At 49.9% G+C, this 9,691-nt stretch overlaps 1 protein-coding gene across 8 annotated transcripts in view; it reads right to left on the bottom strand.

The window, feature by feature from the left end:
- Window positions 1–802: 802 nt before the first annotated feature.
- The window catches only part of PPP2R5C (protein phosphatase 2 regulatory subunit B'gamma), a 121,084-nt gene continuing 112,195 nt past the window's right edge, over window positions 803–9,691 (bottom strand). For 4 of the 8 annotated variants that reach the window (XM_032345305.1, XM_032345306.1, XM_032345311.1 and 1 more), the window contains 2 exons: window positions 9,181–9,297; window positions 803–3,670 (listed from right to left, as the gene is read on the bottom strand). In XM_032345305.1, the coding sequence (XP_032201196.1) occupies window positions 3,539–3,670; window positions 9,181–9,297 (249 nt within the window). In that variant the 3' untranslated portion in view covers window positions 803–3,538. Of the gene's footprint in view, window positions 3,671–5,755; window positions 5,833–6,739; window positions 6,864–9,180; window positions 9,298–9,691 lie in introns of those variants that run through there. The other 4 variants (XM_032345310.1, XM_032345313.1, XM_032345307.1 and 1 more) reach the window with 3 other exon arrangements.

Below are 9,691 nucleotides of genomic sequence, written 5' to 3'. Positions count from 1 at the left end.
CGAGTTCCCTCAGATGTCCCTGACCCACAGATGCTACCAGACACGGCGCTTCCCCGATTCCAGGATGCCTGGTCCGAGGTCACGGCCAGCTCCTCGTGGCGCCGCATTCAGGGTGTCCTGCATGAAGTGGGGTATGTGTGGCTCTCCGAACGGCCCCACGGAGTGACCATGGGCTCAGCCCCGCCACACGCCCCAGCTCCAGAGCCACGTGTCCCGTACTCCGCCGCCAAGAGAAGGGCCTTGGGAGACCACGTGACGGAGACGGGTATGGAGGTGCACAGGTCACCTCTCGCCTGCTGGAATGTCGACCCAGCGTGGTGGCCAAGGACATGGGCGGCTTGTGGCAATGGCTCAAGGAGACACCCTGAGTCTTGGCCTCCTTTGTTGACTTTGCGCTCACAGCCTCAGCGAGACTGAGGTTCCCCATCAGGAACGGGGTGGGTGGGCTGAGACCCTGGATTCAGATTCCCTACGATTCTACTCTGTCTGCAAGACACCGGTTTCTTCTCAAGAATCATTTTAAGCTTCGTGATTTGGGCTCAGATCTATAAATTGTGCTCTGACTCACGTTTGCCTCCTCAAAGATGAGTGGGGGCGGAGAAAGGCACCTCTACTTTATTCCCTGAGGGAGGTGAGCCACGATCTCACGGAGCGGGCCGGGGACGCTGGGCTGGGGCCTCTGCTCCCCGTCTCCCGGTCAGAGGCCCCAGTGAGGATGTCCTCTTGCCCGAAGGGAGGCCTGCTAACCCGCCAGGCCCGGCTGGCCTGACACCATGGCTAAATTTAGTTTCATGATGAGCAATAAAATTCACATGTTCTTTATTTAGTCCATATAATACACCATTTTTAGAGGTTTTTTTTTTTAAAATTGGATAAAAGAGCATATTAAATGGCACGTGTATGAAGTTTTCTCTTCATAAACAATGTCAGAACAAAAAGTCTTGAATTACAAAATGTTAAAAAATATGTAGGTACTTAACATTTCACTAGAGCGTAAAGTTACAGATATCCTCTAAAGAAAAATAATTGTGCCACTTACCTATTTTTGCTGTTTCTATGAACTTTTTTATTCTGTACATAGGACATTTTGTACAAAATATGAAGTCTACATTTTTATTACTTGTTACCATAAAACAAAGATACAATGTATGTACAATATTAAAAGGAAGCCGTACTAAAGCCACACTAAAAAGACACTCGGAATAGTGACATTTCTGATGTACAGATACATTTTGGAAAGAGTGAAGATGCCGAACGCAGAACTTTATGAAGAAAAACAGTCACCGGTTTATTTTCAATGTAGTACTTTTTGAAATCAGTTTGGTACAGAATAAACAGTGTATCTATATAATAATATATAAGTCGAACAATTAGCACAGGGAATCTGAGTACTAACTAGGAAAACTTTAATAGGCCAAAATATTAAATAATAGTCTTGTCAAAGAAAATTAGTCTCTCTCAAAACTCCCCCCCCCCTTTTTGGTGAATGTTTGTCTTCAATAAAGAGCAGAAATAAAACCTAGACAAAAAGGTGTTCTTACAGGCTGAGCTTTATACAGTCACCCAAATCGTGGATATTTTGCTTTTTACCTAGGGCAGAAGAGAGTCTTCCTAGAACCCTCTCTCACACACATACTGAACATCCAAAATCAAGGATATTTGAGAATCTATCAGCTAAAGACGGAAGTTCAAACAATGGTATATCAAAATACAGAAGACGCTGCTTTATACAATAAAAAGCACCCTCTTTCCTTCAAAAGGAAAAGGCATCTAAGCTTTTTTTAAATTATAGATTTCATAATGGTAAAATGGATAGATTACTTGTCAAGTTTCTCAGGAAGTGTTTCTTCTCGAAAAGTGGCCTTTCCCACTTTCAGCTGGGGCAATCTTTTTAGTTAGTACTTGACTTGGCTCCTAGCCCAGACCCCCCACCCCCCATGACCTTCCTCCAGGGACACAAGGAAATCAACATCGTGTGTGGACGTAAGTGACACCAGGGGCAGCAGGCACCACGGCCGGGGGACCGTGTCTGCTTTCCACAACGTTTCCGTGGACACCCGAGACCTCGATTAAAATAAAAGAAGCCATGTTTTATCTTCTTATGCATCAACACATTTAACATGAACTTAATCTCGTCTTATACCAGAGACAAGAGAAACTAGAGTCATTTGTTCAGAATAGGGACGCGTCTCCAACAGCTCTCAAGCAGGATAAATAAGTCAAAACACGGGCCACCCTGAGAGAGATACAGAGCAGACGAAGCGCTAAGGGTAGAGGTTTTTCTCCTCGTGCTATTCCATTCCAAACAAAAAGCTAGACACGTGCAAGGAAGTCCGTGAAATTTAATAGCAGCATTTGAAGACCAGTGGGGACTGAGACGCTGTATTTCCCTCATGAGGTGTTTATAATGTGTGCTCTGTTCCCCTGGACAGGGTCACAGGAAGCCCTCACACTGCCGCCGCTGCCGCCGCTGCCCACTGGCGCTTGGGGACCACATCCCGGCAGCCAGGGGACACCAGGGCGGCGCCCTGCACGGACCAGGGCACTCTTGTTACTTTCCGCCCAGAGGCAGGCTGCAGCTCGTGATGGGCCAAGATCTGGCCAGACTCAAGATGATCTCGTTCTGACCTTTTATAAAATGTAGAAAATGGATTCTCAGAGATGATACCTTTATTAATTCTAGAGCCTTGTGAAAGGGCAACTATGTTTAGACAAAATAAAAGTCTGCAAACAAACCAAAAAAAAAGGGGGGGTACACAACATTTGAAAATTCCAATTCCAGTCAAGGTAGGCAGAGAAAGCTCTGTTTTAAGGTAAGTTTCTCCTGTGAGCTTAACTCCTGGGGTCCCTGGTGCTGGGCCCCAGGCTTGGAAATATGGCTTTAGCGGTACCCAAAAGAAGTGACAGTGCACAGATGTCACCCATCAAAGGAAAGAGACACCATCCGAAAACACGGTGGCCGAGGATTGTCATGTCACTTTTCTCAGTAAGTCATGTTAGAACGAGGACAGCAAATAACCATCTCAGTGAGATAAAAAGAAAGGAGGAGAGAGAGAGAGAGAGAGAAGCTACTGGCGTTAACAATCACAGAGAAACAACGGAAAAGGTTTGTAAAGTCTTCAGAAATAGGTAATACTTTTTTAAAGTGTTCCTTTGATTTGCAGAACAGTGATATTACCATAGAACCACTTGTATAAATGATCACGAATTCCGGGTGGGTAGAATGTGAAGAGGATGACCAGGGTGCTCTCCTTAGCTCTGATTCTGGGAAACAGTCTTACGGGGGCTGCGCCGGGGCTGGGCCCACTCGCGGGGGACGTGGCTGGCAGCCCTCGGCTCTGCCGACCCATCCGAGAAGCCACCATTGTTTGAACTCCTAATCTCGAGCTGAGGCAGAAGTGCATTATTGCCTACAGAACGGGGTCGAAGAAAGCTCTGACTCTGAGTGTAACTGATTTGTATGGCACAAAAAGGATGTACTTTCTACAGAATCCGGGAAAGAACAGGCACCCCCAGGCCGCAGCGGTCCTCCGGGGGGCTAGCGCCCGTCCTGGGAGACCAGCTCGTCAGCTCTGCAGTGAGCCTCCAAGGCGTTCTTGGTGTGGCGGTCCTGAGGCAGCTCGGACTTGCGGCGCACGACAGGCCGGTCCTTCTTCAGATCTTTCTGTGCCTGGAATTACAAAGGCAGTGGCGTTGGCTACGAGTGAAGCCGTCGGAGGATGCAGCTCATGTCTGCGTGCTAAGTCAAAGGGCAGCCATGAGCCGGGTGCCCAGCACCCACATTGTAAGGCCGACAGAGGAACAAGCACCCCAAACTGGGTACGGCCACTGGCAGTGACCTAGCAGCTAGTGGGAAGGGTGGTGTGCACAAAACACTGGCAGTCTGGGTTCCTAGAAAAGTGCAGTTCCGTACCCAGTACTTGGTACCTCTGTTTTTTGCAAGTTCACCAGTTCTAGGAAATGTCCTCAGTAGCAAAACCCCACTGCAGCGAACGCTACTGAAGGCATCTCTGTGCCCACAGCCATTACAGAAGCCGTTCGGAAAGTGGAAATTTCCTCTGGAGGGAAATAAAAAGAATGAATGAAAACCACATTGAAACTGGATTTAAAGAAAAGGTCCAAAACGTCTATTCAATTTGAAAAAAAGGTCCTTAGAGTAAGAGGCATTATGTGGGTCACTTCAGGGAACAAACCCGCTAGAACTTCAAAAAAAACGGTACTTAATTATGCACATAAAATTTTCTAGTATTAAGAATAGGAAATAAAATATTCCCTCCTCCACAACATTGTGGTTTTACTTAAAAAAAAAAAAAAAAAAAGAATCCTGGTTTTGCACAAGGATTTAGAGAACTGCGTCTGCTATGGAAGCTGATACAGGGTGTTTATACTGAAGGCACTCGTTCCCGTAAGTAAAAGGTGAACACGTCAGTCGGTTTGGGGGCAGGGCCAGGGCATCCGTACCAGTAGTTTCTGAAACAAGACAAGCCACGGAAATCATCTGAACACAGCGTAGGCACCAGAGGACTGCCAATTAGCTCTACACTTCAGCCAGAAGCAAGTGCTTCTGCTTGGCGTCTCCATCGATAAGACAGACTTTAAAGAGAATGTACTGACTTCCGTGGTTGTGAACAAAAGCCTTATCAGAGAAAATTCATTTCAAGTCAATTGTCTGACAACTAAAGGGACAAAACCTCAGCCACCTCTCAGAGTCTGGGGATATCTAACCTCTGTGTAAAGTACACTTCTCCTGGCTTTTAGAAGCAATTCCAGAACCCACAGAAGCCAAACGTGGAAAGTACACGTTTTTGCAGAGCTAAGTATTTCTCAGGGTTCTTTGCAGATTTATCTGTGGAAAAGGCAGGGACATCAAGGTTTAGAAAGAGCCTTGTGTGATGTTCCGGGAATATTTCTAGAAACGTGATGTGAATATTCACACTCATTTACGGGAGAGGTGGGAGTCTGGCTTTTTGCCCCTGGAGGTTAGTGCTCGCGGCTTTGGGAGAAGCACCCCCATCGGGGAGCTGTGAAGGGCACAGCGCCGGGCATGTTTGCTTTTGGCCCACAAGGAACCCAAGAGGGAACAATTCTACCCTGAAAACAAAGCCAAGCGAAGCTAAGCCAAACCCAGACATTTACAGACTCGGTATAGTTCACCCCCGCTGAAACAGGCATTCCGAAGAGAAGAAACATGTGAGCAGAAAAAGGCCACGGTCGAAACTGGGGAACTGGAACCAGAAGTGCAAATGCAGAGAACACACAAGCCCTGGGAGCATCTGCGAGGACCGTGGGCCGGACGCGCCGGGCTTCCTGCGCGGGCATCTCAGACTGGGTGTCAGGCGGGGCGTGACAAGAGGAGAAAGATCAGAAAGACAGCAGGCGGGGAAGGACAGGGCGTGCGCACGGTCACCCCGAAGGGGCAGGCTGGGGGGGGGGCGTGTGGGCCGTGGGCGGACGCGGTAAGCAGGTGGAGCGTGGGGCACGGCCTCCGTCTGCCGCGCGCGGGCAGATCTACGAGCTGGAGTTTCCGTGCAGGAAGTGGGAGCAGGACACACAGGTGCGAACGTAATCCTCCATGTTTTTACTACGCAGCTGAGGACACAGCCAACCCCCAAGTGTCTCAAGGGACCAGTTTCGTCTTCACCATCAGCAGCTGGGATGACAGGGAGGAAGGGGAAAGCACCTCCCGGGCCGGCACGGTTTGTCGTCTGCTCCTCAGCACACAAGCCTTACGCACACTCTACGTATGGAGTAAGGAGTACCTTCACTGCCCACCTTTCCGTCTCTCTACACCTTCCTTATCTGCGCGCTCGACACTGCTTTTCTCCCGACCGACTGTTAGGAATGAGAATTGTTAACATTTTAAACGTCTCCGGTATAAATGTCATTCACATGAAATTTACTGCTCCTCTTTGGATGTTCCATGGAGGGTTAGACAAGCTCCTCCCTCCCCCTCCCCCAAATAAAAATGCAAATCACGGTTCTCACAAGTCAATACCTCATTTCTCCCCAGAATTCCAACCAACCGCACCGCACCTCACCTCCTGCCTCCTCTGCCATTCACCTCTCCCACGTGTCCCATCCTGGCCGACATTCAAGTCATTTTAAAGAAATGTGGAATTATTTTTGGAAAATAAAATTAGCCAGAGATACAATTAAAAGGGCCCTGAAAATACTCAGACTTTAATTTTTAGCGATAACTTTTTATGTGATTTGGTCTCCAAATTGTGCACAAGTTCTCCTGCATCAAGGTATTTTTCTCTTTGCTTTAACGATGGTGTTCTGAGATTTTCAGGGTACAGGACTCCAACATTTTTCAAATTCAGGAGAGTCTATTATATCAAATATTATACCTACGAGACTGCACTAGAAATACCTTCACCTGGTTGGCTTGAAATGGGACGGGATTCAACGGACTCACAAAAATCCGTAACAAGCCCTAAAATTACATGGTATTAGTCTTCCAGTTCTTTTCTTTTTCCAAGTTGTTTGGCTATTCTGGGTCCTTTGTGTTGCCATGTGGATGTTAGAATCCGTATGTCATTAAAAAAAAAGTATGCTGGGGTTTTCATTGAGATCACATTAATTTGGGGGAGAACTGGTTTTTTTTTTTTTTTTTTTTAAAAGATTTTTATTTATTTATTTGACAGAGAGAGATCACAAGTAGGCAGAGAGGCAGCCAGAGGGAGAGGAGGAAGCAGGCTCCCTGCTGAACAGAGAGCCCGATGCGGGGCTCGATCCCAGGACCCTGAGATCATGACCCGAGCCGAAGGCAGAGGCTTAACCCGATGAACCACCCAGGCACCCCCGAGAACGGGTGTTTTAATGCCATTGAGTCTTCAACTCAGGAGCGTGATCGTAGAGATCTAAGAAAAAATTATGCAGAAAAGTTAGTTACATCGAGTCACGGAAACACACACGCTACAGGAGTTCTCCAGGAACCACCTGTCTGCCTCGGGTCAGTCAGAACCAGGTGGGTGCATGAGTAGAGACCGAGACTTTTGCATTACGGGGAAGGACGCACACCGCCCAGGGCACAGGACGGATCAACCAGGGCCGTTTCCCACTCACGAGGAGAATGCTATTTCGATTTGCCTTCTGGATCAAATACTTGATTCCTCATAGAGGAATCATAAATAAGACCACAATTTACGTGTTCTTTACGTTTTCGACATAGGCCATTCTTTTCCTAGCATTAATTATGACCTGCAGTGGGTCAAGGATGGACTAACCCCCCCCCCAAAACAATTAATGTGTCAGAACTGGCTTATAAACCATCAGTTTCCTGTCCATTGCTGAAAGGTCTACATGACTTAAAAACTAAGGTGGTGGGGCGCCTGGGTGGCTCAGTCGTCAAGCGTCTGCCTTCGGCTCAGGTCATGATCCCAGGGTCCTGCATCAGGCTCCCAGCTCCGTGGGGAGTCTGCTTCTCTCTCTGACCTCTCCCCGCTCATGCCCTCTCTCTCAATAATAAATAAATAAATAAAATCTTTAAACAAAACAAAACAAAACACACAACACAACAAAAAACCCCTCTAATGTTGTCCCAGATTCCGGGGCAGCGCTCGCAGTACGAGGGGTGCTGCTTTGATATCTGTGTCTGTAAGCACTAGGCGAGCTCTCATGTCTTTAGTACACTTCAAGCCACAAAATCAAAATGGCAATTTAAAAAATGACCTCAAATTCCTCTTCCAGTTAAAAAAAGTGAAGCAGGAAAATGAATGTCCCCCCAGGGAGGACAGAGAAAAATGGGGATTTTTGAGATTTTTTAATTACATCTGTTCACGGCTAACAATTATGGACTCCAACTGAACTAAGTCAAAATAAGTCACTGACATCCACTAGGCGTTTACAGAGTTCCCCCACCGTATTTCTGGTACTGAAGTTTTGTTCTTCTGCTAAGGCTGGGAGCTGGCTGGGCAAGAAGGGGCACGTGCGTGGTGGTCACTGCAGCTGCCTCCCTGGGCAGCCTTGTGCAAAACGACTCTGGACCGATGCCGCCCGGTTGGGAAAAAAAAACAAAACAAAACATGTTCCAATATGGAACTCCAAATTCCCTAGTAGCCACGTTAAAAAAGTAAAAAGCAATAGGTGAAATGAATTTTAACAGCGTTTCAAAATTTAACCCAATATATCCAAAATGCTGTCATTTCAACATACAAGCAAGAGTAAAAAATTATGAATGAGATGCTTTTGCGTTCGCTTCCTCCTGTCGAGCCTGGGGGTTCCTGTGCTCTGGGCTGTCAGCGCATCTCGGTGCAGATGGACCGCTGTGAGGGCTCAGCAGCCCCATGGGGCTTGCGGCCACGAGTAAGGACAGCGTGGTCGGGGCGGTGGCGGGCCTGCGCTCTTGCTGACGCCCCATCCCGTCTGATCAAGCGGGGAGTGAAATCTGCCCGAGTTAAAACCTCTGCTCAAGTGAGTTGTGAACAACATGAGCATTGGTACTCCACCTGCATCCAGCCACCCTGACCTTGGGCCCTTCGGAATCTTAGTGCTGGCTGTCGTCAGGGATCCTCAAGGTTCCAGAGTCAGGAAGGCCCCCGCCCCCTGGAGAAACACGGCCAGGACAGGCTCCTCACGCACAGGTGGGACACCTGCCCTCTGAAGCCCCCACTGTCTGCGTGTTCCCAGATCGGTAATGCGGGCGGTCTCTGGATGGGTGGGGGTCTGAACACGTACCCCCACCACTGTGGGAACAAACCACCTGAGCACAGGAGTCACCCCGACAAGGCCCCCGGCTCGGGCCCCTTCCCGCCAGGCAGTGCTGTTCTGGTGTCAGGGAGGGAGACGGGGCTCGCCCCAGGGCTGCCACGGGCGGCCGACCGGGGATGTCCCTGGGCCAGAGCGTGAGCGGGAGGCTCACGAGGAAGACGGTGGAATGACGCCACTTCCCGCTCTGCAAAGGCTTTGGCTTCGCGCTCCAGGGACGGTCAGCGGCTGAGACCGTTACTCGTGGGAATGAAGACAAAAGACTCACATCTCAGGCGCAGCCTCGAGACTCAATGATTTCTAGTCGTCTGCTCCCTGAGGTGCAGACAAGGTACGTCCCGTGAGCTGACCCGGACCGGGGAGCCCGCCCAGAAGGCAGCGACAGAAAGCGCGTCCCTCCGGGCTCCGGTGATGGGGCTCGGGCAAGCCCACCACGGGCGCCCCGGCTCCGCTCTGGGCGGTGCGTGTTACCTGGCGAGCCTCTTCGTTCGCGGCCTTTCTCAGCATCTGCACATCTTCCAATAAAGGCCCGTCTGTCTCCATTGCAACCGGAATGGTCACGGTGCTCGCTTGGCTATACACTGCGTACTGCAATGCAAAGCGCGCAGTCACTCTCTGGGCGCAGGTCCCGGGCTGGAAGGCTCACGTCCTGGCGGGGGCAAGTCTTCCCTCCGGCGGCCCCCCCACCCTGGGCCCTCTCCTGTAGCCTGTAGGGTGGCCGTTAAACCAGCCTGTGCCCACGGGGCCTTGGAAACCAGCCCGCGTCTACCCTTCCAGGCCCAGCGGCACCGGGTGGGACTGGGACTTCGGCTCCAGCCTCCCCTCCAAGGCTCCCCTGGGACGGTGGGACCATGGGGCGGCACCCGCCGGGCAGCCTCGCTCAGAGCCTGGGTGCACGCGCTCCCCTGGCCTGCTCTTCGTGCCCACAGCCTCCCCTCCCTGTCCAGGCTGGCACCTGCCGACCTGACTCTCCTGCCCATGC

Source organism: Mustela erminea, chromosome 5 (assembly GCF_009829155.1).
Source record: "Mustela erminea isolate mMusErm1 chromosome 5, mMusErm1.Pri, whole genome shotgun sequence".
Classification (NCBI taxonomy): Eukaryota; Metazoa; Chordata; class Mammalia; order Carnivora; family Mustelidae; genus Mustela; species Mustela erminea.
Note: the sequence above shows the minus strand (reverse complement) of the source record. Positions and strands in the feature narration are given on the sequence as shown.